The following is a 25,359-nucleotide window of genomic DNA, read 5'->3' as shown; positions in this document are numbered from 1 at the left end:
AAAGAAGACGTATTGTGTAGAGCTAGACTAGACGTTTTGTTCAAAGCCATGTTTAATATATACTTGTATATTTAAAAAAATCAAATTTTAATTCATTAACTCAATTTTTGTTCCATAATAATGAAAATTCTAAATATTTCAATAGGTTAAAAACAAATATAGTTTCTAACAATGTATTCCAAAACAGACACGATCGAGAATTAGGCTGCCCCCCCCCCCCCTCCCCCGTCTTTGACAATGGGCTTTTTTTTTATTTTGTAGTGCAAATAGATTGAGACTGTCCCATCCCCCATTACTTTTAACAGTAGTTGTACATGAAAAGAATATATAAGCTTGAAAGTTATTAATAACAAATATTTCGCCAAGCCTAACCCCAAGTGAACATATCAATGTATAACTTCAAGGACGCCTACCTCAAAATCAAGATTAGCTCCACCCCTTCATATTTCTACAGGAAGTTAGGTATATGAATAGCTTTTAATTGCAGTGTTTGCAAAAAAAATAATTGACAAGTTTTTGAGCAGTGCTTCATTTAGTATCTGGTCTACCCTGTTTTTGAGTACCAATTTCCACCCCAAATCCTTAAATTTTCCCAATTTCTTATTATATGGTTATGTTTAAGCATGTTATTATTATATATTTTATATTTTGCATATATTTTAAAGATTATTGTAAAAGATATAGATAAAAATTCCATCAAATTATTTTTTTGAATTGAAAATCGGAATGATCTTGTAAAATTCACAATTTTCGAAAAGGGGGGTAATTCAAAGCTTATTATCTCCCTTGTATACATAGAAAGTGGCCATGAAATTTAAACACATTGTGCAGGATATCCTGATGGTGCTTCATGAAAAAAAGAAAAAAATATCCATTGACGAGTTATTTTTGGCCACATCGTCCCGCATGTCCTTAATCCAGGATGTAATGTTGCTATTTTTTACATGTTTTGCATAGTTATTCACATTTTGAACAGAAAGAAGTTCGATTTGATTGTATCATTTTTGGAAGAGTAAACAGAAAGGCACGGATGATTGAGACTAACAAATAAGTACGCAGTATTCAATGGTAGAGAAACTTGAGTTAAAGAACTCTTCAATTTGTCCTAATCTCTTGCATTGCGTTTTCCAGAAATTTCTATTCTTTTGCATTTTAAAATTTATCATAGATCGACCGTTCGATTGATGGATAGATGGATGGGTTCACACCTTATCCCATCTCTGGTATATTCAGGGGATCGTGTTTGCCCAACCCTCTATTTTGTATTGCTTATACATGTAGGAGCTATCAGATTGATCACTGTTCGTTATCTTCAGCTTTGATGTATGTATGTATGTATGTATGTATGGATAAATGTATGTGTGTGTATTTATGTATGTATGAAAATGTATGTATGTATGTATGCATTTTCATTACTACTGTTTTGCAATAATATATTGAATTCTCTGTACATTTGTTATCAATGGGCTTTCCTAGTACTTACAGTGAAACAAGAACAACGTTGTGAGTTTATTTGTAAGTGGGACATCCAGGTTAAAAATGTATGCAACACGTTTCAGGGTTCATGTACATATGGGATATCTATGACGTGAAGACATAGATTCTTTCGGTGGGTTTCTACAACGTTACCTTGGATTACGAAATAAATCTATTTTAGATTACTGTGTTATTTCCATCGAGTTTTGATTGCAATATTTTCCGAGAAAGAATTCAATTCTAGCAGGTTCGCTGATAAGGCATTTTAATTTACCCATTTTTCATATATCACCATTGAAAGTATATACAAAGTTATGTCTATGATATAAAATGATGCAGTTCATAGAAATAAAAAAAACCAATGCATCAAGAAAGCATGATGTAATACTGTAATGTGGAGACATTAAGGGCCATATAGACTACCTGTACTTCTAATATTGGATGTGTAGTGTGTAAGATAAAGTATTGATATTGAATATTTCATTTGCTTACTAAATTTAATCCTCTTTTCAATTAATATGATTGAATACTACTTGTAATTATATAGTGATACTGTACCTTTTCTGTTCCTCAGTCTACATGTACATGTACTATTTAGACATTTCCACTCATGTATTTAGTTTTGTTCTCTATATCTTATATTTAAGTTGATTACCCATTTCAAAATTGAAAATTATTTTAAAAATTTACCAAAATCTGCATGTATTTTGTCAAAAATATATATTGACAAAATTCATATCAAATGTTATGTCAAGCGGCACTTCCAACAATAATGTCGTTTCTACAACAACAAAAGTAGAACACATCACTTTAAAGGGACTGAATTACGATTTTCTCTAAAATAAAAATTACTTTCGATAATCAAAATATTATACTGTTTAATTCATTTAAAAGGTATCGCAAAAATATAAAGGTTATACATTATGATAGAAGCTCATCATAGACAGTTTATGATCTGTATTGTAAACAAAGATTGGGGCATGTTGTTGTTTACAAAGTTTTTTAATGTATGGTTACTAATCTAATTATATGATATATATATGTATCAAATTTTCAGTATCCTGTAGCTGAAATGTGCCATTTGAAAGTTAAATGTGTGTCTGTGCAAAATTAGGATGCCTTCAATTGCAAAAGTAACAGCTAACTAGTTTGTTTGTAAACAGAAACAATGCTCGAGTCTTGTTTACATAACACAGAGTCGAGGCTAAATTACTGTTCTTATCCTTACGTTAAGAAGGTCCAAATTTGGGTCGTCAGCTTTATATGCGTTATAGTTTAATTATTTTACAATTCATAATTCCTTTATACAATGCAAAATAGAGAGTTGGGGAAATATGGACCACGTCAACCACAAATCCCTTACTACAATACCCCATATCTTGGGAATTCATGAATTGCAGTTCTAGAACGTTTTCCGGTCAGTTTTCGCGTCATTTTTAATGCATTAACCGACTATTTAGTATTACACTTCGAGATGGAATTTGTTTGGTCTAGAACCAGCTTATTCAGATCTTCCTTTGTCTTAAATCGCTGTTTTTCGTCAGTTTCATGTACATTTTTCTACGGTTTCACAATGGACAATTCAGTATCTAAAGCGCCACATGTAACCTTGTCATTCGAAAGATAAATGACATTGGCACTTTTCATTTTCTATGGTTTTGCACATTTGAGAAAGTATTAAATCATCTATACAAAATTCATAATTGGCATCAAGAAAGTAGATATCCACCATGCTACCTTCCTCTACAGTCATTTCTCTACATAGGCTTTTGTCCGAATGATACTAACAATTCGAGCTCGCGCTAAATACATTGATTATCAATCCATCACCTCGTCCATATCAATCTTTGCCCTTATTATGAATTCATATAACTTAGTATTTTTAAATTTTGATTAGCTATATATAGATACAGAATTTTGCAATAACCAAGTGCTATGTCAGAAGTCTTTTAGAATATTCATTCCCTGTTGTATGTATGATACACAGTTGCTATGTCAGAAGTCTTTTAGAATACGACATTCTCTGTTGTATGTATGATACACGGTTGCTCTCCCATGTGTCACGCCCTGTATCTTGCAATAACAGGCACACATACTCTAAATGATAAACGTGTTCATTTCTTTTCATCTCTCAATACAAATATATTTCCCTTCATATGTTGTATTGTGAAAGCTACCTTGCACTAAGAAAGACATTAAGTCTTTGACAAATCCATTTTGTGTTCTGGTGAAATGACGGAAACAACAAAAATCGGTATTCAATTTTAAAAAACGGTATATTCACGGTAGAAAAACATGTACTTACTATCTACATTGCCATTTGATTCAAACCTCAATTTTTCTTTGTTGATGGTTACTTTGGTTTCTACACCATCCACAACCAAATTATACATCTTTAAGAACCTACTACGTGTAACTAAATCAGGTTAGGATAAACACTAACCTTATATGAACTTCCTGTCCTTATCAGTATGCAATGAGTGTAGTCCTCTTTATCTTTATTTGCGGAATACCGTCGTGAATTCATTAATAAAAAGCAACATATGTTTCTACCCTGATTGCTATAAAAAAAAACAAAAAAAAACATTAACACGAACGGAATCTAGATTAGTATACATAAATTTACATATCATGACTAGATGGTACAGAAGCGTATTGCTGCCAATAGCCGTGTTTCGAGTTCCTCCGGAACACCCGGGATTTTTCGTATTTAGCCACGCCGGTCACGTGATATGAGCAAAATGTTCCACAGGGGTACTTCCGGTTAATTTTGTTTACACTGGTAACAAAATTGTTTTTGACAAAATATAGATTTTGCGGCACAAACTGTCGCAAATCAGATAAAGGATAGCAAGGGATATATATTTACTTGGGAAGATGTCAAAGTTTACCTTTTCCCACACCCGGGAAAAGCGTTCACGCAGAGGAAACGATGGCGTCATTTGTGTAGAAAACCACGACCAGCCGAAATTGAGTGCGATTATTACATTCCGTGAAAGCTGAACCAACAAAGAAACATCATTGTTCTAGCCAGTTTCCTTATATTAACTTTTAGGAAAACCAAGAGGTTTGTACTGACTCTTAAAAATATAATATAGACTGTGCAAAATCTTGTCAATCTTAAGAATAGGTATACTTGTACCCTCATCCACATCTGAGCAGTGTATGTATTTTACAACGGTGTTCATGTGACATTAAATAGAGAATTTCAATTATGAACTTATGGTTCAGGCTCATAAAAATTACGAAGCAATTTCACAAGGGAGTGAGAGGGGGGGGGGTATATATATCTGCCAATTAAATAAAATATGAGAACACCAAATAATATATCCCTACGGATCTATACTAGAATTTGCATGATCATTTATTCAAGCTCCATACCGATGGTTCATTCACTGCAAAATTTTGAATTATATCAAAGAACATTGATCTTTTCTCCAACTTTTAATACAAATCAAGCACAGGCAATATGCATCGCTTGGGTTACTCTTTAATAGTAAATTCGAACACAAGTGATGCATATTGCCTGTGCAATCAAGGTACTTTGCATGTACATGTACATCAGATATGTACATTTCCACTCAAACCACTTATATACAAGAATGGAACCAGCTGAACATGAGCCAGGTTATATATTATGTATTTGCTCTCCTACCCCTTTGATTCAGTACTGTGTAAGGAAATATACTATTGAGTATATATATATTTTAAAAAGAATAACAAAGAACAACAATTTTCATTCATATTTCATTCAACATATATATACACAGGTTGATAACAATGGCTGATCTGCATATAATGACTGCTAGTTATTGGCTGGTATGCAGTGAAAGGGAGCTAAAAAGGAGTAAAAAGTTCATATCAGCCAGGTGAGAATTAATTTCTTCTTTTTTGTGTGTTATACATATGTAATTCTTTTCTATTGCTGCTTCAAATCTTGTGTATTTGAAAATTTTCAGTTTAATATTTTGGTAATGTTATAGGTAGTGTGGCTTAAATAAACCAGTGTTAAGGAATATCCAGTAATGGCATGACATCATGAGAGTTTGGCATACCGACATTCAGATGATTAATGATGAAACTGAAGACCTCAGGTGAAAGGCATGGAAAATGATCCTGTTCCCATATACCTGAAAAAGAGGAGGGATGCCACAATATTGATAATAGACTTTTGTCAATTTGAGAAGCAAAGATGTAAAAAAACAAAAATAATAATGCTGAAATTATAATTCATGTATTTGTTAAAAATACTGTTCACTGTACATACATGTATATTTTTTTTTAACTTATTTGGAAATACATGAAGTAATTCATATTAAAACTGTGAATGTATGAGTTTTCATGATTTTATTTATATTTAAGTCAATTCACCTTTTTCAAACTTTTGATGCATATGATGGATTTCCTCTGCATTGCTATATCTATCAGGCCCAGCACAATCTCTATATTTAGCTATATAGTTTTATAAAGCTATTTCAAACAGCTTCATTAAGCTAGTTTCGATTAAATTTCTTAAGTGCAATGACACACAACAATATACATGTACTTTGAACTAACCACAACACTATTCTAGGTATAGATCATATGTCATTTTAAGAATTTTCATGAAAAGAGAATTTCTTTTGTATTGATAACTGTCCACTACCTTGTGTGTGTCGAAGCTTTGATAAGTATATGATGACTTTACAATGTGGAATCTGTAACAACTTAATAATCCTAAACATTTGACAATTTTGAATCAAAATTCTTCCTAAGGTACATAGTTTAAGAAGCTTTTTTTGTTTACAGTGTGTTGTTTCAAGTACAAGGATGAAATATTTTCACTTAGAAATTCAATTTTTATGCTTTAAAAATATATTTGATAGAAGATTTGAAATAGTTATATCAAGCAATTTCAATTAGCTTTAAAAAGCTATATAGCTTGATTAGCATATTTATATAGCTAAGTATACTAGAGATTGTGCTGGACCAGTCTATGAGCACCTAATTGAAATTATGTTGCTGAAAGGAATAATATTACCTTAATCATGATCAGATATATATTTTGTTCAGTGATATAAATATGAGCAGTAATCACAAATACCTACTGGATTGTGAAAAGTCAGTAAAATGACTACAACAATAAATAGTCATGCTAAAAATTCTTCCAATTACATGAGTATATCATTAAAAGTCGAACTCCAAAGACTTAATTTGTAACACAAGTATTAGTTGATAAATAATTATTTTCAAATTAGACAGCATATTGACTATACCCAAGTAGATAATTTTATCCTCACCCACATATGGCTATATCATTGCACTTAGAAACCCAGTCTAATTCAATCTAAACTAGCTTTGAATAATAAAGCCATTTCAAATACCTATAATATTATAGTTAATCTATTACTTTTCACTGTGTATTGTCATTATCTAAATTTTATATCAATAATTATCAGGTCCAGTCCAAAGACTATTTCTACCTATGTAGCTACTTATAGCTACTTAGGTATTTAAACCTACTCCAGGTAGCTATTTTTACCTACGTTTTCCTTTACTTGCACTTCGTGGCCAAACGCAGGAACGGCGCAACATGGTGTGTACCAAATTTCTTGATTCACTTATACTGACAATGAATACCACAAAAATATTGGACAAAAAATGATTACTTTCAAATTTGCATCAATAACTGCACCCACTTCCATTCTCTAGGAACTTAGGATCAAAGATAAATGATAAGAAGTCTAGAATGTTTTACAAATCTTTATTAATTTTAAAGTTAACATTCATGCACTCTTACATTAAAAGTTTTTGAGTTGATTTTTCATGCAATTTCCTCTACGTTTTCCACCCTAGTAAATTATTTAAATTTACACTCCGAATTTTGTCATGCACATGCACAACATGATACATAAAACGACTGACCTGTTTAAAAGATGTGCCTTAATTATTATTTATTTATATCTTTAAAAACATGTAAAAGTAGCTACTTTAAGTAGCTTTAAATACCTAGGTAGCTATTAATAGCTACGTAGGTAGAAATAGTCTTTGGAATGGACCTGGTTATATGTTACATGTTTATGCCCATTTTGGCCCCGATTTGGTAACGTAAATTCTATTTCACATAGGCCCTAGACTGTACTGGACTTAATGCCTGCTTTATGAAGCAGTGCACATTGTGTTTTGTATATATATAAAATGTCGTCATAATTTTCATTTTACCTGTTTGACAGGTTTCAGTGAGTCTAATACGTTCTTTTCCTTTACCCCTCCGGTTACTAGACAGCTGGGCCTTACACGACATGCATAGTCTTCTTCTGTTCTTGACGAAGTCTTTCGTTGTATTTCGTAGATCAATAGTAGCTTATCAAACGCTCATAAACAAATATGTACCGCATACACCCCAAACTATTAAATGTGTATTTCAATTTCATGATGATCGACAAAATTAAGCCTAGGCCTAATACACGAAGTGTCGACTGTTGGTAGGTAAACAACGATAAATCGGAAGTAACCCTGTGGAACATTTTTGACGCGGCGTGACTAAACACAGAATAAACACTGTGTTCCGGAGTAACTCGAAACACGGCTATTGATATAATTTTTTGCTATGTCGTACGTACAAGATACTACGTCGTACGAACGAGATACTAAGTCGTACGTACCAGATAATAAGTCGTTATTACGAGATAATCTATCGTACGTATGACATGATAAGTCGTAATTACGAGATAATATGTCGTATAAACGACACATACTAAGTCATACGTACAACATAATAAGTCGTTATAACGAGATAATAAGTTGTAATTTCGAGATGATAAGTCGTTATTACGATATAATATATCGTACGTATGACATAATAAGTCGTAATTACGAGATAATAAGTCATATAAACGACACATACTAAGTCGTACGTATGACATAATAAGTCGTTATAACGAGATAATAAGTTGTAATTTTGAGATGATAAGTCGTACGAACAACGTAATAAGTCGTAATAACGAGATACTAAGTCGTAATAACGAGATAATAAGTCGTAATAACGAGATAATAACATACGAGAAACAGTAAGTCGTACAAACGACATAATAAGTCGTTATAACGAAATACTAAGTCGTAATAATGCGATAATTTGTCGTAATAACAGGATACTAAGTCGTACTAACGAGATAATAAGTCGTAGTAACGAGAAACTAAATCATACGAACGAGATAATAAGTCGTACGGACGAGATAATAAGTTGTACGAACGAGATAGTAAGTCGTAATAACGAGATAATAAGTTGTACGTACGACGTAATAAGTCTTAATAACGAGATAATAAGCCGTAATAACGAGACAGTAAGTCGTACAAACGAGATACTAAGTCGTAATAACGAGATAATAAGTAGTAAAAACGAGATACTAAGTCGTAATAACGAGATAATAAGTCGTACAAACGAGATACTAAGTCGTTATAACGAGATAATAAGTTGTACAAACGACATGCACTAAGTCGTACGTACGAGATATTTTAAACGTGGTTTTAACAAGATATTAAGCATCAAAAATACACTCATGAACACTTTAGTCTTTTACATTTGCTAAAAGCTACAGATTCAAAGTGTAGGATATTTTACTATACCAGTACAGAGCAAGAATTTAGCATTGTCCCGACCTTCATTCCCTATGTCCCCAAAGGAAAACTGAATACTTTGAGACTATAATTTAAAACTTTTGTAATTTCTCCAAATTTTGATGGAGAACATATTCATTTGAATTTTTATACCGTGCATAAACATATAACCAACAGGCAGTGGTAACTCTTGCTTTTCATAAAAGCTTGTATGACACTTAATGATTTACTATGAACTTTTTACCTATTCCAATTTTTATGAAGGTCAAGGGCCTAGAATTTGATTAGTCATATTTTGGATGGACATTTTTTACAATGAATGAACACATCAAGCTTATACTTGGTATTCTTATGATCTTGCACCTGGGTCTTTATCAAGATTATAAAACCTTCTCAAGAGATATTTCTGAAACTGTGACAATATGCATGACACAAAATACGTTTATGTTCTGACAGAGTATTATGAATCTCAAGGAGTCTAGGTCAAGGTCATGTAATTCAAATTACAGATTGTACTCATGGGAGTTGATCAAATAAAACTAGAGCAATTCTTCGTGCTAAACAGGAACTAGGTCTTCATTACAAAATGTAGTTTTGAGCTCATTTGAAGCTAAAAGGTTTTGGGGTCACCTCTTGTCTGGTGTCCATTTATTTATGTCTATCTGTCCACCTGTAAACTTTATAATTTTAAACTTATTTAGAACCAAAGGGCCAATTTTCAACCAAAAATGGCATAAAACATTCATACATGTAGGTTGTCAAAGGAAAGATGTGCAGAGAACTGTAAAAATAGGTTGGTTCTCAAGAACAATTGTTCCATAATTTACAAGACATGCAGTGTCTTCAGTATACCGTGTCATAAAATATTAAGTTTGTATAAACCACGACCTCTGGGTCCTCTGTCAAAGTCCAAAGTCAATGAATAAGAGTTCCACAGAGAAATAATTTGCACTTTAAGAATTTCGAATGATCAAATGGAACTCTATCTAAAGATACTTTATAAAACCCATATTATATATATATATTTATTTAGAACCAAAGGGCCAATTTTCAACCAAAAATGGCATAAAACATTCATACATGTAGGTATATATATGCATGTGCATGTATATATATATATATATATATATATATATATATATATATATATACAATAAATTCTTTTTTCTTGGTATCGGGGAAGAATAAAGTCAAAAATCAAATCTAGTACTCAAACTCTTATCTATAGGTAGATTAGATGTAAGTTTGAGTATTGGATTTGATTTTTGACTATATATATGTAAAACTTATACGGTACCAATTTTGATGCACCAGATGCGCATTTCGACAAATAATGTCTCTTCAGTGATGCTCAACCGAAATGTTTGAAATCCGAAATAACAATAAAGTTTTAGAGCTATTATAGGGAAAAACAGTGTGCCAAAAATGTGGAGTCAAATTCGTCTAAGGATAAGATCTATGCGTGAGGGAGATAATCCTTAATTTTGAAAGGAATTTTTAAATTTCATAACAGCAATTAAATATACATCCGTATTTTCAATATATATATATATATATATATATATATATATATATATATATATATATGCTCCCCCATCCCCTCAGTGTGGTAATCTGTACTTGTGAAAATGTTTATACATTGTACTACCAAAGTCAAAGCAAGAAGTCGCCAAGGGATTTAAAGGCAAAAGTAAGCTGTCAATGTGTTGCTTTTTATCATGTTTCGCCATGATATGATGAAAGGTCAAAGATGAAATATTCCCCTCTCCTTTGAAGGTCAGTCAGACATCAATTCCATATTGTACCATGTTAGCTGACATCAAATGCATGGAGTACACCAACCTTTTCTAATACCAGTGACTAACAAATACATGAAACACTATCATTATCATGACAGGCTTCTCAATATATTGGGGATATACCAATTGTTGATTGTACTGCAGTACACCTGCTGACCTATGACTTCTGACTACAAAATCACTAGGGGTTGTATACTATTCATAACCAACACACATATGAAATATCATAACAACTGAGCAAAAGTTCTCAAAATATTGGGAGGACAACAATTGTATAGAGTGTTACATTACACCTGTGACGTTTGATCTTTTGACCTGAAAATCCATGGGGTCATTTGCTCCTTTAAAAGTTTCATGTCTGTCAAGCAAAAGGTTCTCAAGATATAGAGCGGACAGTATTTTCATATATCCAGTTTGACCTTTGACCATGGGACCACAAAATCAAAAGGGGTCATCTACTCCTTAGGATGTATCAGTGATGTCTGTCAAGCAAATGGAGTTCATGATATTGAGTGGACAGTAGCTTCCTATGCCAAGAGTTGATTGACCATTGGCCTTTGACCTGAAAATCAAAAGGGGTCCTCTTCTACTCAAAACCAACTCACATAGGAAATATCATTATAATCAAGTGAATGGTTCTCAAGATATTGAGTGGACAACATGCGGTCTACCGAATACCGACCGACAGGTGCAAAACAATATGCCCTTCTTTGAAGAGGGGGTGGGGACATGATAAATGTTGGTTTTCCGAAATCATTAAAACGGTTTGTTGTCACACCTTTTCGAGGCCTCATGACGTCAGTACAAGTGTCAAGGACGGTAAACCTAACATTTTTATGTATAAAATAATAAATAAATATAATGTACATGACTACATGTTCTGAATGCTTAATTTTGCCCGTCGGTGTCCCAATGCCGAAATGCTAAAAATACCGAAAACGTTGGTTTTTATTTAGAAACTAATTTTTTGGAGAATAATTCAGGAAATTTATCAACAACTTGCGAAAAACCTCTAATCAATTTTCCGTTTTCGATGCTGGAATTAGTTATCCTTGTTTCGAATCCGTTGCATTTTGAAGTGAAAAAGTGCACTTTCTTGTGATTTTAAAAGATTCTTGTAATGCTCATATTGGAATAGGGATCTTCAATTCAAAATTTTAGCTATTTCGGATAATTTAGGATACTCCATGTATCAGTTACACTGAAAGTTGTTTCTTTGAAAAGATACGAATATGGAAAATGGGATATGAAGCTGGAAATGTGTTTATTCAAAGGTTAGTCTACACATTGCGATTTAACATATTTTTCTCTGTTAAATGTAATGATTGATAGTTCGCATCCAGGATGGCGGCATGCACATTAACCAAATTGTAAGAATTTGTCCATATGCGGTTGTACTATTATTGTTTTCTCTGCCAATTGATGCACATATTAATTGTATTATCTAAGTTGTATATTTGGTAGCATTCGTATATGATCTTCCTACTAGCTCTGACCTCGACATTTAGATGTGAAAATCACAGGTTTTTCGGATATGACTTTAAAATCGGAGGTCCATTGTTGCGGCAGGAGATTCCTCACTGCTATGACCCTGAATGAAACGTATTTGAAACATGAAAGGCGAATATAACGAACGGTGATCAATCTCATAACTCCTATAAAGAATACAAAACAGAAAGGTGGGCACACACGGACTCCTGGGTATACCAGAGGTGGGATCAGGTTTCTAGGATAATAACAATCTTATATTTTCATGTAAATTAGTCGAATCTTATTGGTGTAAAATCACTGAAAAAAATATAGTTTACCCTCAGAGAACAGAAACCACATTCTCTGTGGTGTTACTATCTAGCAACGGATACCAATACTTAACAACAGAAGCCTGTTCAGCAGAGCGGGTGCCCGCTAACATTCCCAAATATAAGCATTTGGTGCTCTGCTGAACAGGCTTCGGGTGTTAGTATAAAATCACACCATGCGCATAGATTGTGCGTGTACGGTTTATCGTAGATTGCTAAATAACATAGAAGGTAAAATAGATATTTGCTACCGTCATATCAACATTAACGTTCACAACTAACTATTGAGAAGGTTGAACTTCCATTCTAATACAATTTCCCTTGATGTTTACAGCATATTTCGTTTAGTTTTGATATTCTATTTCATGAAATATTTTACGAAATGTTTTCGCTAGACGTTACGTTTTGGTGTTATTGTATCATGACGTCACAATAGAAAGCTTTCCGTCTCCTTGGTGCTCATTTCACTGTCTCATACCTTGGTGTTTTGCTTTGTTGTATAAATTTAGTAAATGTATTACATCCTGTATAACAAAGCAAATACTGCATGTAGTTGAGAGTAACATTGAACATTTTCACTCTATGAAAGACATTGTGAACCCCGGCTGTGCCCCGATTGACAATGGTTATCTCGGGGTGAACATTTTCAATAGTACCCTCAATTACATGCAATATCACTGGTACAAAATGTCCAAACAAAAGTTTCAGTTTTATTATGCAATGAAGAAAACATAATGTAGCATATTATAGTTATTTCAAAGATAGATGAAAAATATCTTAACAACGTCATATTTATACCTTAAAACAACAATAGGAATAATTCATTTTACATTTCTCAAAAATATAATTAATCCTACTGCTCAAAATCATCAACACAAAACTATCAAAGGTTCCTGAAATTCTTTAGCATTTGAAATCAGACTTGAAATTATTTGTTAATGACTGAAAGTAAGGAGATTCAAGTGTAGACACTTTAACGCTGAATGCCTTGGGTTTGAACCTAGGAAATTCCATGTTCAAACGCGCCCAATACTTTTTGACAGGGTTACACAACAAACTCCATGTAGTATACCTTTGTCAATGATATTTATGAGATAGGTCTTCAATGCAAAACATAAACTCTACATTAAATTCACACATCAATTGTAGTAAAATGAAAATACGATACAATGGTGATGCAAAAAAGATTTTGAAAAGGGGTCAAATCCATAAATGTATACTATAAAAATACACATAAACAATCAAATATAACTGGTAAAATATATCCAAACAAAAGTTTCAGTTTTACCACGCAATGAAGAAAACATGAGGTAGCATATTATAGCCATTTCAAAGATAACTGGAGAATATCTGCACAACGTCGTATTTATACCTGAAAAACAACAATAGGAAAAATTCATTTTACATTTCTCAAAAATATAATTAGTTGTACTGATCAAAATTCTCCACATTTTGAAAGTCATTTGGATCAAAATGGTATAGATGATCAATGATGCCGAAATCACAATTTTCGTTATTAAGAATTTGTCCTTTCCCATTACCGTGGAATAAAATACCGTTTTATTTATCGATGTAAACATCTGCAACACTGTTTTAGTATCAAGGACCCTAGTGGAAATAATCATTAAGACTTCAAGGGGTAGCCATGCTTTAAACATGTCTGATATTGCGGTATGCAGCAGTAATGTCCTTGAGTAATTTGAGCAGATAACAAGCTTTGATATCAATAGCACTATGAATAGAATAATGATATTGAGACACTGAATAAGAGGGAAATCCATGATATTGAGTAACATGTAAATACTTTCAAACATTGTTCAAAGAAATTAAAAGCATGAATATTGATACATGTAGATATAGTACGACTATTACATCGGTTGAGAATGTTTCGACAGAAATAAATGTCAAATGTAAATATAAGAAATATATTTCATTTTGTGTTTTAAGTACAAAAGAGCATGAAGAGCAATGCTTCGCTCCAGCATACTTTCCATAGGTAAGCCAGCGTAACCTCGCAGTTCATGTCCTCATGTATTCTCAAAAATGAACTTTATTTCCTAGAAGATGTGTAGAATATTTGTTATGGTGCTTATAACTTTAAGAGTAACGTTAAAAGTAGACGCTTTTTCAGTACGGTTTCTTTAGTGAGTTATTGGGATTTACAAACCGAACATGCAATGTCTAGATTTCATTACCAGAAAGCTTTGCGGTTACTTATTCAAACTGCGAGGTGCTCGAATCGGAGAACCACGTTTCCGCAAATTGATATTGCGTGTCCGCAAGAAAAATGTTACGATTCCGCAATTTTATCTTTACTATTCCGCAAAAAATACGGCATTATGATTCCGCAAATATCTTATCTTGATTATGATGCTGACAATACAACACATCGCACTGCATAAAATACTAGCATTCAATCTTAATTCTAAGCAATGGCACAGCATAAAATTTTCTGAACTGCATATGTATAATTTGGTGCCAGAATATCTTACATGTCTGTTCGAGCACCAAAGTATCCAATAATCTTTAAAAATCAATTCGGGGAAACTTCGTGTTTCACATATTTCACATATTCTGTAAACTTTCTTTCTCACTTTTGCGTTTTGTTCCTGGTGCTGTGAGAGACCTGATTTTGTTGTAAGTTGTTGTTTGAGATTTTTGCAACACGTCCGTGAATACAAATATATTTGGGTGTGGGGAATATAATTGAGAATGGAAATGGGCATGAAAAAACTCTGCCCCATTTGAAGTGCGCTTTCCCTTGATATCTAGAGTTGCTGCCCATTTGTGGTGGAAATTTAGTCTAGAACCTGCAGACACATAAGATTGATCTGAACTTATCACCACGGGTGAATTGCGAAAAAGTAATGCTTCGGTACAATAATAATTGTATCATTATTTTTGCGGAAACGTAATAACACTTTTTGCGGTAAAGTAAAAATATCATTTTTCAAATTTGCGGAAAAGTAATTTGCCCGTTCAAATAAGCCGAATATCTGATGTGACTTTCAGTTTTAGTTGCTGTCTTCTGTGTATTTCAATTTTGAAAGTCGATATGGGTGATACAGAAGTTCAGAGAAGGGTAAATATAGACCGCGGTAATGGTTTCGGAGAAAATATTTTTTTGCATTCACTATAATGACATCATAATATACATGTATTTACGTGCGATGTACTTTATTGATATAGAAAATAATTTTCTTCATCATATTTTCCCAAAATAAATTAATATGTGAGACAATTCAATTCAAATTCATTATCTATTTATACCATATTTGAAACGATGGGTGTTTCAATTCACATTTCTCTCCATCTGGCAGCATAACACTCATCAACGCCTTCATACTCGGTTGCATGTCCTCAAAACGTTCTGGAATTTCCACAGAGAGGCCGCGGGCATTAACAACCTCCATCTCGTTGCTACGAATATCCTTCGAAATACATGTAAAAGAAAACTTTTGTTATACTCAAATATATATGAAACAATGGCATAAGAGCGTGAGCTAAATGATAGGTTTCTTTCCGCATCAGTTTGGCCATATCTGATATGCGTTAAACGATTGGTTGCAGGATTGACAGTTTTAGTTCATACAAGTCAAAACATGTATACTGATTTTTCCTGATAAACTTGTCGCAGGCACCTGTATGTCAATGTATTTATACACACAAGTGTAGGGATCAGACGCGGCAGATTAGTGGTAATGGCACCCAGTTTGCAACCAAAAGGCTCAGGGTTCCATTCTCGATCCCGGCGGTCATGTCAAGTCCATTGCGTTTAACATAGGCAGTGTCTTTTCCTTCGCCAAGTGCCCGTCTTCAAAAGCGAGAGTCACAGGCTTTCGGATATGTCCTTAATAACGGCGGTAATGAGTATGACTATTACGGCCCATAACGCCAAACATAGGTAAAACTTGGTGGCACTGCACCCTATAGTTACTAACGTATCTGTATATGTGAACAATTCTTTAATGGGAAGTAAGACAAGAAACCCGAGTTCAACCAGGGTGCGTCCGAAAATATAAAAACCATATCCACTGCATACATTCCAGAAGGCGAAAGACGCAGAACCATTCGAAAGGTGTACTTTCTTTGCGCATTGTTACATGACTTAAATACAGTTCGCCCACCATGCCATAGTCACTAATGGTCACACTGTGATTTTAGATATATAAATATAATATATTATATAAGTGTATGCAGAGTTAAAAACCCCTCTGCAGTCTCACTTTGACTACGAGAGGCAAATAATTAAAAATTGAATCTACACTATATATAGCCGTATCTGCATATAGGTCCTTTGTGAGGTATCGAAAAGAAGATTTTAACGAAACTTATCTATTTCTTCCTCTCGTGAAATAATTTTTAAATGTCTGTGGTGTCATTCACCATGACCAAATTTGGAAGTCATATATCATTGTACTTCATGAAAACAATACTTTACATAATTATGAACATCAATTCGAAAACTTGAATTTTTATGACTCTAGGATGTTTAAAGAATTTTACTCTGTATTCCTACGTAAAATTCTAAATCCCTTTGTGACTCCACAATTGGTTTTGTAAACTTCAATGTATACTTAGCATTCTTGCATGAATGGGCCTTATGGTTCTTGTGTACAATCTAAATAAAAGCATCCCAATTTCTCAAATTACATGCATAATAATCATTTTTTATTAAAATCAAATCTTTCTATCATATCAGTTAGTTGTGTTCAACTGTGGCGAACCTCTTCTTTTCCAAAACCCGAATAACCTTTTACAAGCATCCGATCACTTGTTCTTGGGGAAACCACCAGGACGTGCAGCACTAAGTGGATAACACTACCCTCGGAGAAGGATGGATTCAACATCTCCTTTTCATTATTCTTAAAAGAGCCTTGACTAACTCATTATTGTATTATGGTCTTGCTTGTCTGAGGTAGGCCTATTATTTTTTATTTATTTGAGTTTAGCTATCAATTCCTTATCACATCCAAAACCATCCAGTGATATGCAGTGAAAATATTTTCTATTACTTTGTAAAACCTTATCTTGAACAACTAGCATGAATCTTACCAACGGTGTCATCAATTGGATATTGTTGAAAAACCTGCGTACAGATCCGACTGGTATAGTAGCATATATGATTATAGACGAAAACGTCGTTAACTTGGGGGCAAACATTCTGGAGAAGTCCTGCACGACACAGCTATCAAAGATGAGGTTTCCACTGAGGATAAACAACTCCCAGACCTTCCGATTGAACACCACTACAATAAATTAAATTCTAAGAATAAGTTCAAAATTTTAGAAAATCTTATACAGTATATTTCTATTTTTTTAGGCTACATGTAGATCTTGTTTGAAAGAATTCAATTTCATATATTAAACGTAGATGTAAAAATGAAATACTAGAGCAAACCAGTTATTACCTGTATCAGAGGTATAAGAACTGTATCCAGAGAGCTTCTTTCCTCCGACGAAGATCTCTGTCTCGTTGTTCTCAGTGTTATGTTGTTCAGTAACTCTGATATTTATGTAAACACATGTAATTTCTAACTAAACGGTTTTTTTTTTCATAATATATGGATAAAACCATTCAATATTAAAAATACTATGCAAGTTTACATACATTCACCGTCATCAGAATACATGAAAACAGTATTGCATTTCACATCATCTAAAACAATTTACATTTATTTCATAATGGGTTGGTGGGGTTTTTTTTTCAGGCATATACTTACGGTGTATAGAAGGTAACTGTGGCATCGTACACGTGTTGTGTATGAGATTTGATAAGAAGCAACCACAAGGACACAACTACAAACCGCCAAAGCAAGCATTGAAATTGAATTCAGTAACGGTGACATTGAATTCAAACTTTCATCACGTTTTGGTTTTTTTCAGGATGTTTTATAGAGGACTGCTGTGTATTACACTTACAGCGATACCGCATTCGTCCCATCCATCGGAATCTGTCGGAGTAATATACGATATCCCTAAGGAATCCATAGGTTATGGACGCACATGCAAAGCTAAGAAGTCTGTCATCACTGTAGATAGCAAGCAGATGAGAGGACACAGTCCTGCCTAGGTTAAATAAGTACTAAATACTAGCTACATTTCAGGGACTGTTAAAATAGCTTGATTTTATCCGTTGGATCTTCGATAGCATACGAATTATAATTTTCGACTGTGACTTACCTTTGACTACATGAAGGGCAGCCGTTAAAACATCTTGATTGCCCGTGAAACTCGCTGCCCATTGGTTTCTACTTCCTATACAAGATTGTGAAATCAATCTAATTTTAGGTGGATCTATTTCTTCGATACGTTAAATAATGTAAGAACGCAAACTAGCAGACAATACTCATCACAGCAAAAAGGCACATTTACCTGTTGGTATCAATGATATTGGAATATTCAAGGGAGATAATGATGAATTTTGGTCGTTTATATCAACACCTTGTTCCTCCTGTCTCTTTCTCATCAATACGTTTACCACTTGATAGCAGGTCCCGTCACCTCCAAATAACACGACCCTGGGGTCAAGTTATGATATACATGAAAATACAATTAACTTACACAGAAATTGTCAGTACGTAAAATGTCGCATCTCTGTGTGTAGAAAAATACATAGACTTACCCATCAGTGTTAGTAAAGTCATAAGTATTGGCAACATCACTCAAATGTCCATGATGTTCAGAGACTGAAAGAAAGAAATTAATGCATAATTTGAAAAAGTGAAGATGACGAACTTTGATCACTCGTCACCTTTCATCAATCTAATGAATACAGTAGAATTGAAATAGGGGAAACATGGGTCTCTGGAAACACATAAGATGGGATCAGGTCTCTTGGAGCAAATAAACCCTGTTGACCTGTAACACGCACTGAAATGTTTGTAATTTGTAATCGGGAGGGTTCGAACCCTGATCATAGCATGCCTGAATCGTTGTAAAATGTAGATAATTTTCCTTACGAAGAAATTAACATTGGAGGTAGTATACGATGAGACCTTAAAACCCGAGGTCCAGTGCCACGGTTGATGCAAAATAGAACCTTTTTCTGTTACCGAGCACCTAACATCGGTTAAACCTTGCGACATTTCACTTAAACAGTGTGTCATCTTCATAGGTTAGAAAGATTCTTGGTTTGACAGAGAAACATTAAAATATGGGGCTCATTGGATAAGTTTCATTACAGTTTAAAAAATCAATGGCCTTGAATATACCGATTATATCCATCGATATTCCCGAAAGGCTGAAAACGGGCTTGACGATATTTCTGAAATCCACCATTGCAGTACCATTGCCTCCAATAGGGTTGATCAGTACTAAAACTCTTTTTGGACGCTTGGTTTCTGCAAAATGCATACATTTAGGTCTTAATTTTATAATACTAATATTAGCCTTACATCCTGCTCATTGTAAATACAAATTGCGTTTTATCAATACGACAAATTTCAATATGTATTACTAAACATCATACCATTGGCTATCTTGTCTGATAAATCGTGTTGGAAACGTTTTCTTTTATCCCCAGACACGTCCCTGCATTTCTTCAGTAATAAGTTTGAAGAACCGTGTTCGATTACCCACACCCGAGTTATCTCGGTCTTCCAAAACCATCCCGTCACTATCTCTTCACATCCTATGATATCATCGAACGGGTAACTGGCTGAAAATGTGTAATTTGTCATAACAAATTCTCCATTCTCTCATGTTTACTGCAAATACATGCATCTCCTCACACCCGTAACCAGGGGGGGTTTGTGGGGTTCGTACGACCCCCCCCCCCCTTGAAAACTACTAAGCACTATTAAAGTCGGCATTTTGTTTGAATTGTGACTATTAAAGTCGGGATTTTTTATGAAAATCATGAAAATTCATAGTAAAAAAGGCATGATTCCAAAATTCAAATTAAGTGCCAGGAAATTGCTAGATTGCAGGATTTTGCACCAAATACCCCAGAGCTTCTGGGGGCCGCTCAAGGCCCCCAGACCCCCTGCCGTAGTGGCCCCTCGCGGTGCGAGGTGATAGACTCGCGTTGCGAGTCTATGTAAACCCCCCCCCCCCCCCTTGAAAAATCCTGCCTACGAGCCTGCTCCTAATCAAACAGTTGTACTTCGTTTAACATTTACGAGTATACACGATACTTTTCATTTCTCAAAGGATCATTTGACCCGTTCCTTGCAAAAAAGGCCCTTATCTTCTCCAACAATGTTTTTCAAAAAAGGTCATAATGAAATAACGTAATGTCATTTTCATACTTGTAAATAAAAAGGTAACAATTACTAATCAAGAGTTGGTCGTCATCTTTGACTGACTGTAATATTTTAACGACAATGAAGATTGCTCTAATATTTTGAGGGATGTTTTCTATAGTTCACACTTTAGCACTGATATACTTAAGGGCCCTTTTTGCTAGTAATGGCTCAATTCATGATAGATAAGACTTATCGGGGGAACTATTCTGAAAAGTCACGTTGTTTTATCAACTTTCTTTTGTTGTTGTTGTTGTTTTTGTTGTAGCATTTATGTTTGAATTTTTCAAATTTATAATTTGGACATACAATTTATTGTTTGCGATGCTGAAATCAATCTTCAAAATGTTTTCCCTATTTTATCACTGATTGTGGTATGAATTTTGTCCCCCAGAGCAGCCCTTTCCATCAATGAATTAGGATATTTTGCGAACCTTAAAAACACTTTACAATAGAATTTGTTTAGGAACTCCCCTACTTTTTGATCCAAATTCACAAAAAAACTTACAAAAAATAGGGAACCTGGAGTTTTTTGACAACCTGGTTCATACGGACATACCAATATGGTTGATGTTGACATAGCTGATAATGACGACCTGCAAATTGTTGCACTTCACCCAAAGCAGCATACATATCAGTACATTTGTACGAGTGAAAAAAATCTTGAAAGGGGCGCGAGACAACATACAAACAAATGAAAAATTGAAATACTCTGGTTAAATCGTCCACTTTTTTATCCTAATACATGTATATCTTTTATTGGTAAATAACGTTGGTTAAACCGATTCTTGAATTACTTCAAAGCGTCAGATGATTTTAGTCAATCCGTCTCAGGATATACATGTATTTTTACAGAGTAGGCAGTACTGACGTAGGTCGAGCCATTCCTGCGATTTTAGTCTACCCATCTCCTGGCAGGTTTTAAACCTGTAAATAACGTTTTTCAAACTGATACCGTTCCCTGATAGATTTGTACACGGTAACTACTGATTGTCACCATCTCAAAAATTCTGGCAAACTCCCATGGTCCTCTAATAGGTTGTATGCCAGACCAAGCCATCCCAAAGATGACGAACAGCTATCAATTTCATAACTCCTATGACGAATGCAAAATTGAGAGTAGGACAAAGAAGAACCCCTGGGCATACACCAATATGTAGTTAAGGAGGCAGTTTGACCATTTTGGGTGACAATTTGACCAAAAACTACTTATAAATGTACCCTTTAATAACCCATTAGAGGGTGGTTTGTTCAAATATTTGACAGGTACAGTTATGCCATGGGGCAAATGACTGCTACCCATACAAAATACTATATGCATTATTTTCTATATTGTATAAATTCCCATAATACAAACATCTTGGACAGTTATCCCATAAATGTATAAAATCAAAGGTTGTTTCTTTTTATTTCTTTTTATTATTATTACTTTATACATTTTTACCCCCATATGAGGTCTGCTTCATTCATATTTCTAATAGATACTCCCCAGCTTCAATGTAAAATACTTCATTATTTTTTTATATGATTGGCATTTGTACAAAATCTTTCTCCAAATACTGTTAAGTAAATATGAATTCTTTAAAAACTTGAAACGACATAAAATTGGGGTCATTTATAAGTGGATCATCCATGGGTTTAAAAAAAATGCGTTCGTATGGTTGGCAAAAGAGACAAAAAGTATTCTAATATTATTATTCTAATCGCATTATGCAAAAACTGAATAAAGTTAATGGTGTGTTCAGGAGAGACTGTCGATGTGTATACAACACACATACACAGGGAGAGAGAGAGAGAGAGAGAGAGAGAGAGAATTACATTAGACCTTCTGAAACTCCAGTCAAAACGATCGTAGAAAACCACTGCAATGTGTCGCATTTAATTGCAATATACATATAAGGACAGAGAAATATGTTTCTATGTACCTTTTTCCAACAAATCTGAAATTTTGACGAATATGGGTACAGAATCTTCGGCAAGATGGTTTTAATGTCACAAAATTAAATATCCGTGTATGTGTTTCTGTTGTGTGTAAAACAATTCACCAACAATCAATTCATGATCAATCGCTGGGTGACAGGAAAAAAATGTGGATACATCTACACGGAAGTTGATTCAAAGTGTGACGTCTATAGGTGTGTCTTTCTTCTACCTTTTCTCAGTAATCTTGTACCTTCACTACAATCTACATCTTTGGCTTAAATATGGTTGAGGTAAACACCTGTAAGCATTTCTACTCATGTATATAAAAAGGAATGGTGCAGTCCGGCCTACTCCGACAGAAATGGCCTTGTGCATTTCTTGTGGTGAATTGTTCATACAATTTGCGAGTACACACTTTCTGTAACTCAAATAAGTTTATAAATGCAAATATAGTACATGGATATACCCAAGAAAGAGGTTTCGTTTTGTACATGTAATAATCGTATTACCTGTACCCCTTTCTGAAACCACCGATGAAATTGATATCACATTTGGTATAAATAGGCTATTTAATACACCCACACCCACACAATATACATACATTATGCACACACACACACACACACACACACACACACACACACACACACATATATATATATATATATATATATATATATATATATATATAAAAGCACAAAATATATATATAAATTCTTTTTTCTTGGTATCGGGGTAGCTTAAAGTCAAAAATTAAAATCCAATCCAGTACTCAAACTTTTAACAATAGGGCTTTCGCCCTGCGGGCTCGTCAGTAGATTTGTAAACAATTGTTTAATCGATTCTTTACAAATCTACTGACGAGCCCGCAGGGCAAAAGCGCTATAGATAAAAGTTTGAGTACTGGATGCTAATTTTTGACAAGCTTTTGATTGGAAATTTTAGGTTAGATTAATGTTTACCCGTTCTGCTCACCATACATCGACATATTTACTTTTGGGGTCAATTTGAATGTGGGACATCCATTATATATCGAAACTTGGAGAGAGAAAAAAGCATATATCATTCCCCTAATAAAATTTTATGAAAGAACTAGGCATTACAAAACACCTAGATAATCCTTCATGGAAATAGACTGTATCAACATTCACGGCAGATTTAGATGATCTCCAACATTCAAACATTTACCAACCTATTTATACATCTATTTTTAAATCGTAATGCATACTTACTACTTTTAGTACTTTCAGTTCCATTTGCTTCAAATCTTAAATTTTCTTCATCTAATGTCACTTTGGTTTCTAAACCATCCACAACTAGATTATATAGCATCATTTAATCTGTGTCAGTAATGAACACAACTTTAACACATTTTTAAACATACAGGCATTGTCTGTTACCCAATACCACGTAAATTATTCTAATTTAAATATTCATGATGTTTAGTCTCTCTCTCTCTCTCTCTCTCTCTCTCTCTCTCTCTCTCTCTCTCTCTGGGGCACTTCAATGATTTAAACGCAAGATCTCCTTTAAAACAACTTTGAATACTTTCATCTTAATCGTCCTGTTAACTTCACTTTGATGTAACCATAAAGTCAGGAACGCGGCGTAGGTTTTGGAATACTACTGCAATTGAAATAAAGGCTTTTATTTAAGTACACATTTTAAGTGGTGAGTATTTTATATGATCGATGTATGTACATCAAAACATATCAAAATACACCTATACACTTAGATATACATGTATATACAAAACGTCTTCCTGTATTTTTTAAAAATCTTTTTACCTATATTTATACCGACCATTGCTAAAAGTAATTCTCTCTCTCTCTCTCTCTCTCTCTCTCTGTGTGTGTGTGTGTGTGTGTGTGTGTGTGTGTGTGTGTGTGTGTGTGTGTGTGTGTGTTGAATGGATTCTAACACTATATACCTATTGTTTCATTTTTGAGAAATTCCACTATTAATTATTAAAATGAGAAAAATATGTCATTCAAGTATTAACCGATCAAAATTCAGCATATGTACATACACGGTCAGTTTATTCAGCATATGTACATACACGGTCAGTTTTCCATTCTATCAACCGGAATATTTAGAATGATATAGGCAATCATTATTGTAGAGAGATGTAAAAAGAATAAATGAAAACAACTCTTTTAAACTTTCTTCATTTTCAAACAAAAATTAGAATTTTCAAAATTTGTCCCAATGTAATTTGAACACTTGTTGGTTCTGGAAAATAACCAAAACCAAAAACGTTAAAATTCAAGAAAATGTCCCTTCTATATATCACAACAACGCATGTCTCCACAACAAAATCCTAGTAGTATTCCTGCACTTTTTGCGTTCGTTAAATGAATTATCAGAAAATTGGCAATAACTCAGGACTGCGAAATTCATTAAAATAAATCAAATACAATGCAACACCAGTGCGTCCTGTAAATGTAAGAAATCAAGTACCGTAGTTTTCGAAAACTCGCGTTCACAAAATCCTAGAACATATTTATTCAAGAATAAAAA

The 25,359-nt window shown here is 33.8% G+C and overlaps 1 protein-coding gene and 2 long non-coding RNA genes across 4 annotated transcripts; 1 reads left to right on the top strand and 2 right to left on the bottom strand.

The window, feature by feature from the left end:
• Positions 1–4,141: 4,141 nt before the first annotated feature.
• LOC130054233 (uncharacterized) lies at positions 4,142–5,808 on the top strand. Of its 2 annotated transcripts, XR_008802521.1 has the most exons (3): positions 4,142–4,543; positions 5,247–5,345; positions 5,460–5,808. It is a non-coding gene; the product is annotated as an uncharacterized LOC130054233 (long non-coding RNA). The 2 variants fall into 2 exon arrangements; XR_008802522.1 differs by lacking the exon at positions 4,142–4,543 and having other exon boundaries at positions 4,807–5,345.
• On the bottom strand, positions 5,210–7,956 carry LOC125670889 (uncharacterized). Its single transcript, XR_008802525.1, has 2 exons — positions 7,678–7,956; positions 5,210–5,606 (listed from the first exon to the last, which is right to left on the bottom strand). It is a non-coding gene; the product is annotated as an uncharacterized LOC125670889 (long non-coding RNA).
• Positions 7,957–13,367: 5,411 nt separating this feature from the next.
• Positions 13,368–24,453, bottom strand: LOC125678291 (ceramide kinase-like). Its single transcript, XM_048916630.2, has 12 exons — positions 24,072–24,453; positions 20,142–20,330; positions 19,885–20,013; positions 19,296–19,359; positions 19,046–19,191; positions 18,854–18,928; positions 18,593–18,739; positions 18,394–18,469; positions 18,082–18,176; positions 17,726–17,919; positions 15,941–16,101; positions 13,368–14,042 (listed from the first exon to the last, which is right to left on the bottom strand). The coding sequence occupies exons 1-12, from the start codon at positions 24,172–24,174 to the stop codon at positions 14,000–14,002; spliced, it is 1,422 nt and encodes a 473-aa protein (XP_048772587.2). The 5' UTR covers positions 24,175–24,453; the 3' UTR covers positions 13,368–13,999.
• Between the last annotated feature and the right edge of the window lie 906 nt (positions 24,454–25,359).

This window comes from Ostrea edulis, chromosome 1, assembly GCF_947568905.1.
Source record: "Ostrea edulis chromosome 1, xbOstEdul1.1, whole genome shotgun sequence".
NCBI classification, from domain to species: Eukaryota; Metazoa; Mollusca; class Bivalvia; order Ostreida; family Ostreidae; genus Ostrea; species Ostrea edulis.
The sequence above is the reverse complement of the archived record's forward strand: the minus strand, read 5'-3'. Positions and strand labels throughout refer to the sequence as shown.

Bases quoted from the DNA above. Each gene is read 5' to 3' on its own strand.
- LOC125678291 (XM_048916630.2), bottom strand. From the start codon at position 24,174: ATGATGCTATATAATCTAGTTGTGGATGGTTTAGAAACCAAAGTGACA. The intron at 19,360-19,884 runs GTATATTCAAGG...TCTTTCTTTCAG, and splicing joins AATATCGATGGATATAATCG to TCTCTGAACATCATGGACAT. The intron at 18,470-18,592 runs GTAAGTGTAATA...GGCGGTTTGTAG, and splicing joins GGGACGAATGCGGTATCGCT to TTGTGTCCTTGTGGTTGCTT.